Source organism: Physeter macrocephalus, chromosome 5 (genome assembly GCF_002837175.3).
Source record: "Physeter macrocephalus isolate SW-GA chromosome 5, ASM283717v5, whole genome shotgun sequence".
NCBI lineage: Eukaryota > Metazoa > Chordata > Mammalia > Artiodactyla > Physeteridae > Physeter > Physeter macrocephalus.
The window spans coordinates 15,286,991-15,303,645 of record NC_041218.1 but is presented as its reverse complement, the minus strand read 5'-3'; the positions used below and the strand labels follow the sequence as shown (position 1 = coordinate 15,303,645).

General features: G+C 43.7%; 1 protein-coding gene across 1 annotated transcript in view; it reads right to left on the bottom strand.

Moving 5' to 3' along the window:
• ATP6V0A4 (ATPase H+ transporting V0 subunit a4) overlaps window positions 1–16,655 on the bottom strand; it is a 60,992-nt gene that overhangs the window by 43,481 nt on the left and 856 nt on the right. The window contains exons 2-4 of the mRNA XM_007118814.1: window positions 3,849–3,982; window positions 2,190–2,268; window positions 1,817–1,911 (exon numbers count right to left, since the gene is read on the bottom strand). Of these exons, the coding sequence (XP_007118876.1) occupies window positions 1,817–1,911; window positions 2,190–2,268; window positions 3,849–3,965 (291 nt within the window). The 5' untranslated portion in view covers window positions 3,966–3,982. The remainder of the gene's footprint in view (window positions 1–1,816; window positions 1,912–2,189; window positions 2,269–3,848; window positions 3,983–16,655) is intronic.

Here is a 16,655-nt window from a genome sequence, read left to right as displayed (position 1 = left end):
TCCAAAATATTTTCTAGGGGAGTTGCCAGTCTCATATTTCTGTTAGAGGATCTAGATTTATACTACTGATGGCTTCAACAATTTCAAGAATTTTAAGTTATCTTAAAAGAAAACAAAAAACAAACGAGAAAAACCAGCCAGAGATAAGGTTCAACTCAGTGAAGCTCCTCCTTACCTGCCCGCCTCCCTTAGGGAGCCCTTCCTCCTCTGACAACAAGAAGTCCAATTTTTTTTTAATCAAGATCTACAGGGCTGGGGCTTCCCTGGTGGCACAGTGGTTAAGAATCCGCCTGCCAATGCAAGGGACACGGGTTCGAGCCCTGGTCCAGGAAGATCCCACATGCCACGGAGCAACTAAGCCTGTGCGCCACAACTACTGAGCCTCTGTTCTAGAGCCTGCGAGCCACAACTACTGAATCCGCGTGCCACAGCTACTGAAGCCCGTGTGCCCAGAGCCCGTGCTCCGCAACAAGAGAAGCCACCGCAATGAGAAGCCCACGTACCACGACGAAGAGTAGTCCCCGCTCACCGCGACTAGAGAAAGCCCGCGCGCAGCAACGAAGACCCAACGCAGCCAAAAATAAATAAATAAATAAATTTACTTATAAAAAAAGATCTACAGGGCCTTCCAGGATCTGGCTCTGCCTACCTTTTGGCATCCTCTCCCTCTGCCTCACCCTGCCTTCTCCACCACCTGCTCTAGAGGGCTCCTAGAGGGCAAGGCCATGTTTCATTTCTCTCTAAGGTGCCCTGTGCGTGGCAGGTACTCAGTGTTTTATAAAAGCAACTAGACAGAGAGGGGAAAGAAAGAGGAAGGGCCCCACGGGCCACAGTGACGTTGGCTAAAGAAAACTGCTGTCTTCTCACACTTGACCTCAGGAGCCAGTCTGAGGAGAGGCCTCCATCCAGACTGGAACAAATGCATCATCAGCTATTTCCCACCAGACAGATAATCAGGAAACAACCCATTGGATCCAGCAATTCCACTTCTGGGTATTTATCCAAAGGAAATGAAATCACTATCTTAAAAAGATATCGACATCCCCACGTTCACTGCAGAATTAACAATAGCCAAGACATGGAAAAACACAAGTGTCCACCAACAGATGTGTGGATAAAGAATATGTGGTATATATGCACAAAGGAATATTATTCAACCATAAAAAAAAAAAGGGAAGGAAATCCTGCCATTTGCGACATGGATGTACCTTGAGGGCATTCTGCTAAGTGAGCTGAGTCAGGCTGAGAAAGACAAATACTGTATGATCTCACTTACATGTAGAATGTGGAGCCTAGAAAGAAACTAAACTCAGAGATACAGAGAACAGATTGGTGGTTGCCAGAGGCAGGGTGAGCGGGGTGGGTGAAATGGGTGAACGGGATCGAAAGGTACAAACTTCCAGTTATAAAATAAGTCCTGGGAATGTAATGTACAGCATGATGACTGTCGTTTTAAAAAAGAAGAAAGAAAAAAAGAAAACGTTCCACTGTGCCAGCGTAAGGTCTGTTCAGTGGCATCATATAGACAAAACTTCGCTACCTGTAAGAATCTTAGGTCCCAAAGGAAACCACTCCTCGAGGTGGGGTGAGCTTCCCTAGGGCTATGTTGAGAAAGAGAGCTCTCTCCTGGATCAGGGAGAGTGACTCTAAAAATTGCACCACGGGATTTTCCTGGGGGAGTAACACTGAAAAGTGGACCAACACATAAATCCGCCTCCCCGCCTTCGGCAACGGGGTAAAGGACCCATGAGAGGCTTGCAGAGTCCCCGGGAGACAGACTTCATGACTGTCCTCAGTAAAGTCGCAAAGAACCTACCTCCAGGGTAATCATTTCCCGTGGGAGAGGGGTCGACGGGGACTTCTCAGGCACCTGAATCTCAATCTCATTTTGCATCTGATCTTCCAGAAAACCTGAGGGACAAAACCCCACCAGAGAGCCCGAGGTGATTGTATTTTCTCATACCTACGAAATGGGGTCAAGCAGGACAGGTGCCTTTCCCAGCTCAGCTGCCTGAATTGCCCTGGGGACCTGCCACAGCACCTGGATCCCACCTCCAACCTCCCCGACCCATCTCCAGGATCACCTAGAGTAGCATTACAAATAGGGGCATATTACAGGACATCAGCCCTGCAAACCATTTCCCTCCCTGCCAGTTCACTTTTAGACAGCAAGCAGAAAATTGGCTCACGGAGGATTCTCTCCAGCGATTCACACCTTCTGACTTCATTCACAAATTTCCTTTGGAAGCGGCTCTCGTTCACATTTAACTAGCGGGGCGGGGGGAAGAAACCAAAAGGCACGTGAAACCACAAGGCACACATTAGTAGCAACTGCTGCCAACATATTCTCTTTGGTTATTTTATTATTATTTTTTTTAATGCTGGAGAATGTTGCTGGAATCGTCTTAGGACTAGATACTTCTGTGCACAAGACAGGAGAGTTCCAGGCAAAACACACCTTGATGTTCTTACACTCAACCCCCCAAATGCCTTAAGCTCTGGCCTCCTTATACTTCTAAGAGTCCTCTTGTAGCTAAGGTTTCCTTATTTCTAGCTGCACTGACTATCCAAATTGCCTTGAATTCCTCAATGGAGTCATGCATATGGCAGGACCTTGAAAACTGCACAGCTCCCTGCCATGTATCCCTGTCTTCAACAAAAAGTCAGAGTCCTTGTGATGGTGACTTCACAGCTCAGCCCAATAAATGTTATTGAGGAACTGCCCCATGGCAGGTCCTGAGCTAGGAACTAGGGCCACAAAGAACAAGACATGACCCTTCTCTGCAGGGCTTACTTTTGACCCTGACCTTAGAAAATAAAGAGTTCAATTTTCTAAATTGGATTCCAAAGATTTTGGTGAGGATCTAAAGTGCCTCTGGGAAACGATAACCCAACATCATACTCAAGACAGTCCAATGGTGACAGATGGTTAACAGACTTCTCATAGTAATCATTTTGAAGTGAAAAGAAATATCGATATCCTGGTATCACTGTATACCGGGAACTAATATAGTCATAGGTGTAGGTCAATTATACTTCAAAAACAAACCAACTCATAGAAAAAGAGATCAGATTTGTGGTTACCAGAGGTGGGGGGTGAGGGAATGGAGAAATTGGGATGAAGATAGCCAAAAGGTACAAATTTCCAACTCTAAGATAAACAAGTACTAGGGATGTAATGTACAACATGGTAAATTATAACACTGCTGTACGTTATATATGAAAGTTAAGAGAGCAAATCCTAAGAGTTCTCATCACAAGGAAAAAAAAATTTTCTATTTAATTGCGTATCTACAGGAGATAATGGACGTTCACTGAACTTATTGTGGTCGTCATTTCATGATGTATGGAAGTCAAATCATTATGCTGTATACCTTAAACTTACACAGTGTTATAGGTCAATTATATCTCAATAAAACTGGAAGAAAAAAAAAAAAAAGAAACAGTCTAGCCCAAGAATGTCACTCTGCAGAGACTGTGGACTCCAGGATACTTTTTCCTCAGACTAACTAGTCAGGAAGAATTGGTTTCTGCCCTGAGAACAAGGTTGGTAATCCATGTGCCCATTGGATATATCAAATGTTTTGAAGACGGTACATCAGAAAATAAAATACAGTGCCATCTTTGTGATTAGAGTTTCAAAACATTCCTATAGAGGAGACACATAGGGAGGAAGGGAGAACATGTTTGCAAGTCACTTGCCCAGTGTTATCGCAAATCGTAGCCAGAAGAACTAGAAACACCGAATTCCACCTATTCCAGCCCAGGGCTCTTCTCCCTGAACTTTGTTCACTACCAAGAAGTGGAAACTCCACCTTCTTCTGGTCTCCAAAGAATGCAGTACTTACATCTTTGAACTGAACCAATCCAAGCTCTCCAAGCTCAGCTACACAGCAATATGCAGCCTCAACCTGGAGGAAGAGCTGTGACAAACACATCTCCTCACTTCGGAATATGGACGCCATCTTGACCCAGCCTTGGTCTGCAGGAGACAAAGGTATTTGAGGTAACAAATGGGTGAAAACCTTAGGACGAAAACTGGTTTTAGTCGCGTCAAATTAAAATCCAACAGAACTAAAAAATGCAACAGGAATCACTCCTGATTTTAAAAATATTAACAAAAACAAGGTAGCACTTTTCACCACCCATCAGATCGGCAAAAGATTAAAAGATATGATTACAAACTCATGTTTGTGGAGGGTATGGAGAAGCAGGCATTTTCATACACTTAATACTTGAAGTGTTACATTTGTACAGCTTTTTAGAGAGCAATTTGTCAATACCTACCAAACTTTATATTACTCATATCCTTGACCCAAGATTTCCACTGCTCTTCACCCAGATAAACTTGGAGATGTATGGGGAAATAGACTCACAAGGATGTTTCTGATAACACTGTGTACACTAATTATAATAAATAGACCTAACCTAGATATCCATCAACAGGGGAATGATTCAACTGATACAACAGAACCCTGTGCCGTCAGCAGGAATTTTTAAAAAAAATCTGTATGTCCTCTATAAGGAAAAAGGATATTCACCTAGAATCCATCCTCATCCAAGACCCAACGGACTGCCCTATTGCTGCCAAAGCAAATTGTCTTCCTCGAAGTCCAACCTTTTGGAAGAACTGTCACTCCTCCCAGAGGGAGTCCCTCTTCCTTATCATTTTATAATATATAATCTACTATTTGCCAGACACTGGGTTTATCCTTCCTGTTTTAGTCCTTCCACTGTCCCATTTTCCCACAGGATAAAGTCTAAAACCCTTGAGGTAGCCAACGAAGGGCTGCGGGCATCCATCGTCAGGCCTCGGTCTTCCCCTCCAGCTTCACAGAATTGCTCCTTCTGACCCTACACTTAGAACCTCAGCTGCTTCCTCCCCACCCTGCATTCCCCACACCACGCATACTCCTGTCATTCCTCCCTCTGGGTGTCAGGATCCTCTTCCTCCATAAGCTTTCCCATCCCCAGCACTCCCAGTGAACTTAGCCCCCTCCCATATATTCCTCCCAGAATATAATCATCTGCAATTACTGGCTTAGCGTCTGTTTTGCCCACTAACCAGAAAAATCCATGAGGTCAGAACTCTGTGTTGTTCACTCCATCACCAGTCTAGCTCAATGCCAAGGAAGGTGCTCAAACAACGTTTCCCGATTTATGGACTAGAGGCTAACCCTCATCCCTCCCTCCAGAATGCAGAGTCTGGTTTTCCATTTTTGCCTTTTGACACCGAGATGAATGAATTTTTCATCCTGCCCATTCTGGTAAGCACGGCGACGTTTTCATAGAAAAGAGACGGAAGACATTAGCTTCTTGCAGACGAAAGAGCACAAGGTAGAGACCCTTCCTTCCTACCCCGCCTTGTCCGAGCAGGTCCCGGGCGCGGGTCTCCCGCGGCTTCCTTCGCCGGACGCCGAGCAGGCAGCGCGGGCCGCAGCGGCCGGGCCGGGTGTGTCGGGCTGGCGAGGGGCGGGCCGGACGGGACCAGCCCGGCCGGGGACTCCGCAGGCGACCTTCCTGCGGCGACGGCCGAGCCCCTCCTGCGGCTTCTCCTCCCCGGGCGCCCGCAGAGGCCGGGAGGCGGCTCTGTTGTACCAACACCGACCTGTCCGGGGCGAGGCCAAACCTGCCCCGCCGGCCGGCCCTGCTCAAACCCCCTCCCTCTCCCCGCCCCACCTGTGCCCTCGGCCATGACCTTGGGGCCCCACCAGGAAGCAGTGACTTTCTTCCCTAAGGAAGGAACCTACCCCCCAGTGAGCGGAGGGTTTGGCAGGAGGTTGCTCGAGGCCTCAGAAGGGCCCCAGAGACAACTTCCTGCGTATCTACTGCGCACATTAAAGCACTCCTTTTCGGTGCAGAAATGAAATAACATTTAAAAATGGTTTTGGAAAAACAAACAAACAAACACACACTCACTACCCTACCAACAATTTCCAAAACTCTTACTTTCAAAGGAGAATAGACAAACAAATCCATCTATATAGCCTATGGCTAATATTCAGCTTCCAGGCGGCCCAGGTAAAGAGCCGGAGCCAGTTGAGAGATGTATTCTTTTCTTACTGAGGCTTGCTGTCTTTCCCATTTATCTGGTGGAGGGGTGAGGGGCAGAAGACTGAGCCAATTAGATGTGTTTCTCTGCAGGGGCCACCTGAGTTCACCTGGTGAGGTGAGCAGATCCCTCACGGACGCCCTGGGTGCCTGTAAAATGCACCCTAGAATGAGGAGCGTGCTTTTTGTTTTTTTTTACACTTTGTTATGGAAAAATTCAAGCATCTGCACAAGTACAGAGGATAGTAGTAGAACCCCGCATGTACGCACCAGCCAGCAGCAATAGTTGTTGAATTTTGTATCATCTAATTCCCACCCACTTCTCCTACCCACTCTGGGCTATTTTGAAGCAAATCTCATACATCACATTTTTCTTTCAAAATATTTGAATATCAAAATATTCAAAAGATAAGGATTCTTCCATGTATATGTTATACACACACACACACACACACACACACACACACACACAATACTATGGTCACACCTAACATTCAACAATAATTCCTTAATAGCAAATATCCCGTCAGTGTTCACATTTCCCAGGTCGTCTGAGATTTGCCTTTTTAGTCAGCCCCTCAGGTGATTTTTGTGTATGATCAAATTAAAACCATTGCTTTTGAGAACACAGGGTGAAAAATCTAACTTTAGCCTGGGAGGAAGCAGAGACAAGCAGGGTGTAGGCAGTTGGGAAACAATCAGCTAAGAAGCAGCAGCAATTTGGCACCTGGGGCAGTGGAGGACCCGGTATTAAGAAGCCAAACTTGGCCCCACCCACCCATCTCAACAGGGCAGATCCACTCAAGAGTCCAGACTCACCTGGGCAAAGTTTCAAAGACTGAACTCAGGATTCGCAAAGCAGAGAGAGCAGCAAGATTAGAACCGAAAACTTCCAAAGGCATCATCAGTGATGACTCTGCCTCTCCCATCAGATAAGCTCCGGAGGCAAGAGGAGCCCCTGCCCCAAGTAGCGCCTCCCTCTTCTTGCCCCTCCCCCGCCCACCTCCATTCGGCTCTTCACCCCAGCTGGGAGTGCTGTGTCCGGTCAGTGGGTGGAACAGTAGCTCCCAAAGGTCCTGGTACCCAGGAGTCACTGAGAAGCATATAGAGAAAAAAGTACATCTTGTCGCAGAGTCAAGAGTCAAGATCCAAACTGCCTGGGTCAGGAGCCCATCTCTGCCTTTTAACATGTGTGACCTTGGGGAAGCTATTTAGCCCCAGGGCCTCAGTGTCCTTATCTGTAAAATACAATAGGATCTTAGATATTTATTTAGCATGTGCAAATGTAGGAGGGAGAGGTTATTTTCAGGTTTGCTATTTTTTCTCCTAGAGCCCCAAATCAAAGGTGCAGAAGGCCAGCATGCTCCTATGACACTGGCAGGACTCTAAATTAGTACAACCTGGGGAACCCCCTTGGCTGTCCAGTGGTTAGGACTCCGAGCTTCCACTGCTAGGGACGTGGGTTCGATCCCTGGTCGGGGAACTAAGATCCCATGTGCCACGCAGCAAGACCAAAAAATATAAATAAATAAATAAATAAGTACAATCTGTCTGAAAGTCAATTTGCTTGTCCTTTGACCCAATAATCCCACTTTCGGAAGTTCATCCCCCTTGGCTGTCCAGTGGTTAGGACTCCGAGCTTCCACTGCTAGGGACGTGGGTTCGATCCCTGGTCGGGGAACTAAGATCCCATGTGCCACTCAGCAAGACCAAAAAATATAAATAAATAAATAAATAAGTACAATCTGTCTGAAAGTCAATTTGCTTGTCCTTTGACCCAATAATCCCACTTTCGGAAGTTCATCCAAAAAAAAAAAAAGTAAGGATGTAAATCAAAATTTAACTACAATCGTGTCTATTGTAGTATTGTCTGTAATAAGCATGTAATTGTAAAGGACCTGAATTCTTTCATCCATTCAATAAATATTTATTGAGAGTCTATTATGTGTCACTCTGTTCTGGGCTCTGAGGATAGGGTGGTAGATAAGAGACAAGGTCTTCCCCTCATGAAGCCTACGTCCAGATGGAAGGAGACAAACAGTAAACAAGTAATAAGTTAGCAAGATATTGAGGATTATGAAAAGTGTAATCAAAGAAAGATAGGCTTTAGAGAAATGAAGAGAGATTATTTTAGACAAATGGTCAGGGAAGACCTCTCTCGTTTGAGAGGAGGTGGCATTTGAGCTGAGGTGTGGAAATTTTTTAAATGAGCCAGTTTTGCAAAAAGAAGTTGCTAGAAGGGTATTCTAGGCAGCAGGAACCCCAAGGCAAGATCAGGGGTGTGACATCATCACAATAGTTAATATATCTATTGAGTGCTTGCCATGTGCTGGGCATTGTTCTCATGACTGCAGAACACAATTAAACACTTTACATGTGGACTTCCCTGGTGGCAGTGGTTAAGAATCCGCCTGCCAATGCAGGGGACACGGGTTCGAGTCCTGGTCCGGGAAGATCCCACATGCCACGGAGCAACTAAGCCTGTGCACCACAACTACTGAGCCTGCACTCTAGACCCCACGAGCCACAACTACTGAAGCCCACATGCCTAGAGCCCGTGCTCTGCAACAAGAGAAGCCACCACAACAAGAAGCCCACGCACCACAACAAAGAGTAGCCCCTGCTTGCCGCAACTAGAGAAAGCCTGCATGCAGCAACGAAGACCCAACACAGTCAAAAATAAATCAATTAAAGAAAAAAAAACTGGGCTTCCCTGGTGGCGCAGTGGTTGAGAGTCCGCCTGCCGATGCAGGGGCCACGGGTTCGTGCCCCGGTCCGGGAAGATCCCACATGCCGCGGAGCGGCTGGGCCCGTGAGCCATGGCCGCTGGGCCTGTGCGTCCGGAGCCTGTGCTCCGCAACGGGAGAGGCCACAACAGTGAGAGGCCTGCGTACCGCAAAAAAAACAACAACAACAACAACAACAACAAAAAAACTTTATGGGTATTAGCCCATTTAATTTGCTTAATAACTCTATGAGGTTGGCAGTGTTCTTATTCTCACATTACACATGAGGAAATAGAGGCACAAAGAAGCTAAGTCATTTGCCCAAGGTCACAAAGTCACTTATAACAGGTCACCTGACACCAGAGTCCTTGTTTACAACCACTGCATGGTATTGTCTCACACCTTCTAAAAAAATTAACTCAAAATGGTTTAGAGATAAGTTGAAAACATAAAACTCTACAACTTTTAGAAGAAACACAGTAGAACACTTCCAGAACTGAGGGTTTGGTGAAGCGTTCTTAGGACACCTAATTACAATCCATAAAAATAATAAAATGGATTTAAGTTTTTTTCTTTTTGCTGAACAAAAAGACCCTGTTAAAAGGATGGGGAAAAAAAGGATGAAAAGACAAGAGAAAGGCTGGAAGAAAATATTTGCAACCCACATATCTGATAAAGAACCCATATCTAGCATTTATAGAGTTCTCATTCTTCAACAGGAAAAAAACTGAACAATCCAACTAGAAAATGGGCCAAAGACATGAAAAGACATTTCACCAAACAGGATATACAGGTTGCAAATAAGCGCTTGAAAAGATGTTCAACATCACTAGCCATTAGGGAAATACAAATTTAAACCATAATGAAATATCAGTAAATATCTATTAAAAGAGCAAAAATAATAAATACTGACAATTCCAAATGATGGCAAAAAGGAACAGAAGTTGGATCACTCATGCATTGCTGGTGGGAACGTAAAAAGGTACAATCGCTCTGGAAAATAGTTTGACAGTTTTTTTAAAGACTAAACATGCATTTTCTTTATCACCCAGCAATCACACTCATGGACATTTACCCAAAGAAATGAAAACTTACGTTCCCAAAAATATCTGTACATCAATCATAGCAGCTTTATTTATAATATCCCAAAACCTGGAAACAACCAAAATTTCCTACTTATGATACATCCATACAATAGGCTACTACTCAGCACTAAAAGCAATAAACTATTGATAAACACAACTCCGGTAGATCTCAAGGTCATTATGTTAGTGAAAAAAGGTCACATACTGGATGATTCGCGTTTTTTTTTTTGGACTCACCGTGTGTCGTGTGAGAGCTTAATTCCCCGACCAGGGATCAAACCCGTGCCCCATGTAATGGAAGCACAGAGTCTTAATGACTGGACCATCAGGGCAGTCCCCGGATGCTTCCATTTATATAACATTCTTTAAATGACACAAATTATAGACATGAAGGACAGATTAATAGTTGCAAGGGATTAGGGATGGTGACGTGTATGTGTGACGATGAAGGGGTAACATGAAGGAGAACTCTGTGGTGATGGGATAGTTTAATATCTTGATTGTGGCGCTGGTTACATGAATCTATACATGTGATAAAATGACATAGAACCACATACACTCTTTATATTATTGTCAAGTTCCTGGTTTTGACATTGTACTATAGTTACGTAAGATGTAACCAATGGGGAAACTGTGTGATGGATACGGGAGACCTCCCTGTACTATGTTTGCAACTTTCAGTGAAATCTACAATTATTTCAAAATAAGTTTTTTGGTTTTGTTTTTCTTTTTTAAAGATTTCAATAAAAGCAAAGATGACTTGTGCTTAGGTGGCATCCTAAGAGAGAGAGCAGAGAAAAATTTTGGAGATGTGTGTTCTGGATCAAGCTAGCCCAAGAGATTTGAGCAACCTTCAAACGGTAAGTCCCCACCATGAGACGCAGATCCCTCGTTGCAAAATGAAGATGTTGAGCCAGATGAGTGGTTTTTAAACTTGGGGCACAGAACCCTAGGGATTTTGCACAGCCCCCTTCAGGCCCCGTTTTGGGGAAGTGGAAAGGAGGAGTCAAGATGCCCTGCTTCATCCTGAGCAACACCTTTATCTATGGTATTGCTGTATAATTTTTTTTGTTTGAACAGAGAATTTCCTCATTAATAAGAAGTATGAAAACTAGGGGGGGGAGAAATAAAATAAAAAACAAATTACTCTGAAAGCTGCATGAAGAAAGGATTAGTAATGGACAAGAGAGGAAGCTAGTTTGTCAGGAAGAACTTTGAAATGATTTCAGTGAGAGCAAGTGGTTTGTCCTTACACTGTAATTGGTGAAAAGAATGAAGCAGCCTTTATAGCTGTCTTGTTATGAAATTTTGATTATTTAATTTTTTTGTGATAGGCATACATAATTTTATAAAAACAAATTGCAAAACTTTGGGAAAAAGAGATCTTAAGAAGTTAGAAACAATATAAATGTCCAACACTACAGAACTGGTTAAATAAATTATGACACAGCTGTGTGATAGAATACAGTGCAGCTATGAAAATAGCACCAAAAGCATTCTACTGACAAGGAAATCTCTTCTTGGTACACTGTTGATGAAAAAGTATTTTATGAAAGTGTATATATAGTACTGGTGACAAATTGAAATTATAATGGAGTGATCACATTTCAGGCAGACAAAAATGGAGCCAGGTAGCCATTGAGGATCTGGTCTCAGACATGTCTCTGTACCACTGCGAACCTGAACTTTCTTTGAACTATACCAGATCCAAGGACACTACCAGCTATATTCCAAACAACACCTGCCAGCTGCAACCCTATGGTCTCAAGGTCTCCCCTTGTAACTATGCAACCATTTTGGACTCCAACCAATCTTTAGTCAACAAGCACCCTTACTTCTTGCCAGCTCCGATTGCAATTCTTGATAAGCCGCTATAACCTTGCCATTTTTGCCTAAGTCTCCCCCATTTTGTAGTCCAGCAGAACACAATTCACATGCTTCTTGAATTTGTGTCTTCCAAGCTGCAGTCCTAACAAACCCCAAATCAACACCTTTTTATTTCAATCAGGTCTCTGTATCTAAAATTTTCTGTTTCTAAAATGAATATACTTGGTGTAGCCGGCAGGATTCAGTGACAATCGGCACTTCCTCAGATTTGGCGTAAGGACCCATTGTGTCCAGCTGTCTCTTCAGCTGCATCAGGCCTCCTGGCCGGGGTCCTTCCGGTTGAGCTTCAGGCCTTTATTTGGAGGTTTTATTGGTGTCGACACTAGTCCTCCTCCCTTTCTGAGAGTGGGGTTTTCTTGTTTGTTTATTTTTCTGTCTTGAGATGTGGGTTTCATGTTTCCACAAGTATTCAGAATAATGGGACGGTCTTACAGAAAGAAATTCAAAGAAAGATGACACACCCACCCCCAGAAACCCCTGCTGGCCTTATGTTTAACATCTATGGACCCTCATCCTATAACTACTTATCAAAATGGGTCCATTTAAGCTGGGATGATTTACATTGCATTGGCCGAAATGGCGAAATTTCAAAATTCCCAAATTAGTCTATCTTCATGCATGACTAAAAATGTTTCAGAAACAGACAAATAATAGGAAGCATATTTTAATTAGTGTCTGGAGGCCTCTGAATGTAACATCAAGAAAACTGCTTCCCTCCAAGCTGTAAATGAAAAGTTGACTCAGGCTGTCTCTAAACTTGAAAAATCAGTTGAATGAACTCTCTTGCTCCCCTCCTACCCACCCCCCCAAAGTCTGCATCTTCTTTATCCTTTTATGCACCTTTTTCCAAACTCCTTTTTTTTATTCTGCAAGACCCCCCCCTCCCTTCTCCTTCTCCACCGGATCCCCTTCCTCCTCCTCCTCCCTAACCCCCCTCTCCTGGCAGGCCCTTTTAAAACTAAGCCCTCTGGACAAGAGAAAAGACCTGCCCCAGCGGCTCAGCAATTCCCCAGGCCTTCCTACAAGTAATCAGAAAATAAATCAGCTGCAAGTCAATATTCAAGGGCTAACAGAAGCAACTGTTTTTGTTTTGCAAATCTCTACAACTACTACAAACTACTACTACCCACCTACCTTCACCAGCCCCACGGCCTCACATATTTCTCTCAAAATGATTATAGATATTATAAAAGATATCAGAATAAAAAATGTCCTGTACTTTAAAATTTTTTTAAATAATCATCATCCTAAGACTTATAATAATAGATACATTTTCTTTCTCTGTCCAATAAAGTTATAAATCTTATCATTTCAATGAAATGTAAACACAGCCACATCACCTGAGACTGCAGCCTTAGCTCAATCAGTATAACTCAAAACTAAAAAGAAAAAAAGAGGGAGAGAGACCGTTTTAAACACAAACTTCTAAAAGGACCCTCTTGCCCAAAGAGCCCCCTTAAAATTGCTTGTCAAAGGCAAAGACAGATCTTAAAAGTCTTCTCCATAAACTATAAAAGACTTTAGCCAACTGAGCAAGTAATCTAATTATCTAATTTATTCCAACTGTTATTTATAAACTAGTGAGTTTTGTAGTGCACCAATTCATGACTAAAGTTTTATTTATTTTTAAAAATTTATTTATTTATTTATTTATTTATTTATTTTCGGCTGCATTGGGTCTTTGTTGCTGTGTGCAGGCTTTCTCTAGTTGCAGCAAGCTGGGTACTCCTCATTGCGATTGTGGTGGCTTCTCTTGTTATGGAGCATGGGCTCTAGGCACATGGGCTTCAGTAGTTGTGGCTCGTGGGCTCAGTGGCTGTGGTTTGTGGGCTCTAGAGCACAGGCTCAGTAGTTGTGGCACAGGGGGCTTTGTTGCTCTGCAGCATGAGGGATCTTCCCAGACCAGGGCTCGAACCCATGTCCCCTGCATTGGCAGGAGGGTTCTAACTCACTGCGCCACCAGGGAAGTCCCCAATGACTAAAGTTTTTTTTGTTTTTTGTTTTGTTTTTGTTTTTGTTTTGCTGCATTGGGTCTTCGTTGCTGCACGCAGGCTTTCTCTAGTTGCAGTGAGCTGGGGCTACTCTTCGTTGCAGTGCATGGGCTTCTCATTGCAGTGGCTTCTCTTGTTGCGGAGCACCAGCTCTAGGTGCACAGGCTTCAGTAGTTGTGGCACACAGGCTCAGTAGTTGTGGCTCACGGGCTCTAGAGCGCAGGCTCCGTAATTGTGGCACATGGGCTTCATTGCTCCACAGCATGTGGGATCTTCCTGGACCAGGAATCAAACCCATGTCCCCTCATTGGCAGGTGGATTCTTAACCACTGCGCCACCAGGGAAGTCCACCAATGACTAAAGTTTTAAAATGAAAACTATGAGATCTCTGGTTGTGTCTGTCTATATCCAGATGGTATGGCCAAAATTAATTTGTAAAAGAGCTCTATTTAATTGGCTTAAACAAATAAGTGCTTATAGAAACTCTCAGAAATATAATACAAACTAACCCAAATGAATTTCAGGTTCTCACGACCTGGGGAAATATTCAGTATTAAAGCTAATTTAAGAGACTTCCTTGGTGGTGTAGTGGTTAAGACTCCATGCTCCCAACGCAGGGGGCCTGGGTTCGATCTCTGGCCAGGAAACTAGATCCACGTGCATGCCACAACTAAGAGTTCACATTCCACAACTAAGGAACCCACATGCCGCAACTAAGGAGCCCACGAGCCACAACTAAGGAGCCCTCGAGCCGCAACTAAGGGAGCCTGCCTGCTGCAACTGAGGAGCCCATGTGCTGCAACTAAGGAGCCAGCAAGCCACAACTAAGACCCGGCACAACCAAATAAATAAATAGATAAATAAATTTTTAAAAAATCAATTTATTTATTTTTGGCAGCAGGAGCAGCAGGCAGGCTCCTTTAGTTGCAGCTCGAGGGCTCCTTAGTTGTGGCTCGTGGGCTCCTTAGTTGCGGCATGTGGGTTCCTTAGTTGTGGAATGTGAACTCTTAGTTGTGGCATGCACGTGGATCTAGTTTCCTGGCCAGGGATCGAACCCAGGCCCCCTGCGTTGGGAGCATGGAGTCTTAACCACTACACCTTAAATTAGCTTTAATACTGAATATTTCCCCAGGTCGTGAGAACCTGAACCCGGGTCCCCTGCATTGGCAGGCGGATTCTTAACCACTGTGCCATGAGGAAAGCCCAATAAATAAATATTTTTTAAAAAGAAAATAAAAATAAAAATTACTACCTGTTAAGTTTTGGTGTAGTATTAAAGAAAAATATCCACAACTATCTGAAAAAGCTGGTAAAACATTTTCCCCCTTTTTTAAACTACATATCTATGTGAGGCCAGACTTTCTTTATATACTCAAACAAAAATAACAAATAGCAACAGATTGAATGCAAAAATAGATACAAAAGTCAAAAGCTGTCTTCTATTGTCAGATATTAAAGAGATTTGCAAAATAAAACAATTGTCACTCTTCTCACTAAATTGTTTGTTTTGGAAAATAGAGTTATTTTCATTAACCTATATATTATATCAATATACAACAGGTTTCATATTATTTCAGATGAGCTAATATCTAAGTATTTTTAGAATTTCTCAGTTTTAATTTCTAGTGTGATAAATATCAGTGGATAGAATCCACATAAGCCATAGCTCTTTGGGGTTCTCAATAATTTTTAAGGGTATAAAGGGCCACCTAGACCAAAACATTGGAACTGGCCTGGGGAGAGAACAGAGGGGTATATTAGCTTGCTAGGGCTGCCTGAACAAAGTACCACAAACTGCGTAGTTTAAACAACAGAATTTATCATTTAGGAGTTCTGGAAGCTAGGGTCCAAGGTGTCAGCAAGGTTGAATCAGCCCTTCTGATGGCTGTGAGAGATAACCTCGTCCATGCCTCTCCCCTAGCTTCTGGTGATTTGCTGGCAATCTTTAGGGTTCCTTGGCTTGTAGAAGCATCATCTGATCTCTGTCTTCATCTTCACATGCATGTGTCTGTGTCCAAATCTCCCCGTTTTACATGGACACCACACATACTGGAGTAGGGGCCCAGCCTACTTGAGTATGAGTGTGACCGCATCTTAACAAATTACCTCTGCAAAGACCCTATTTCCAAATAAGGTCACATTCTGAGGGACTGGAGTTAGGACTGCAACATATGAATTTGGGGGTGTACACAACTCAGCCCATAAGAAGGCGGAAGCAATAAAGTCAGGCCTGAGCATGGGAGAACTCAAGGTTTCAAGACAGGACAGAGTAGATGGACAAGAAACAAAGAGGGAGAAGGATAATCCGAAGAAGGAGAATTCTCAAGAAGAAAGTGTCTCAAGAACCATGGATTGGTCATGCCAGAGGAGGGCTGAGAAGCATCTGGAGGTTACTGATGGCCCCAATGGACTTACTTCAGTGGAATGAAAGGTGCAGAATTCAAAGTAGACTGTGGACTTGGGAAGTCAGCGGCTGATGAAGGGAAGATAGATAACAACAATGCTTTCAAAATATCAGGCTATTGAAAGGGAAACAGGGACCAGGGCAGTAGCCGATGAGAAAATAAAGCATCATGGGAGGTTTCATTTATTTTTTTAAGGGCAGAGACAGGTGACAATCCAAGAGAACTCTGTGAGCTCTAGTTGCACTCTAGAAAATAGCAGCTTCTACTTTTTCTCACTCACTAAGCACGTTTGAGACAATCACTTTGAACCACACAAGGATATCGCTTAAATTTCTCTGGAAGTTTCCTGATTGAGCTCAATATTTTATAGGCAACTTTTCATAGCACTGCTGACTCATGGGAGGTTGAAAGAGAAGGTGTGAGCAACCGCAGCCCAGTTAGTCTAAAACCAAAGTAAACTTCCTGAATTCTCTAGCCATGCTGTAAATCTCCACAGTGAAGGAAGGAGAG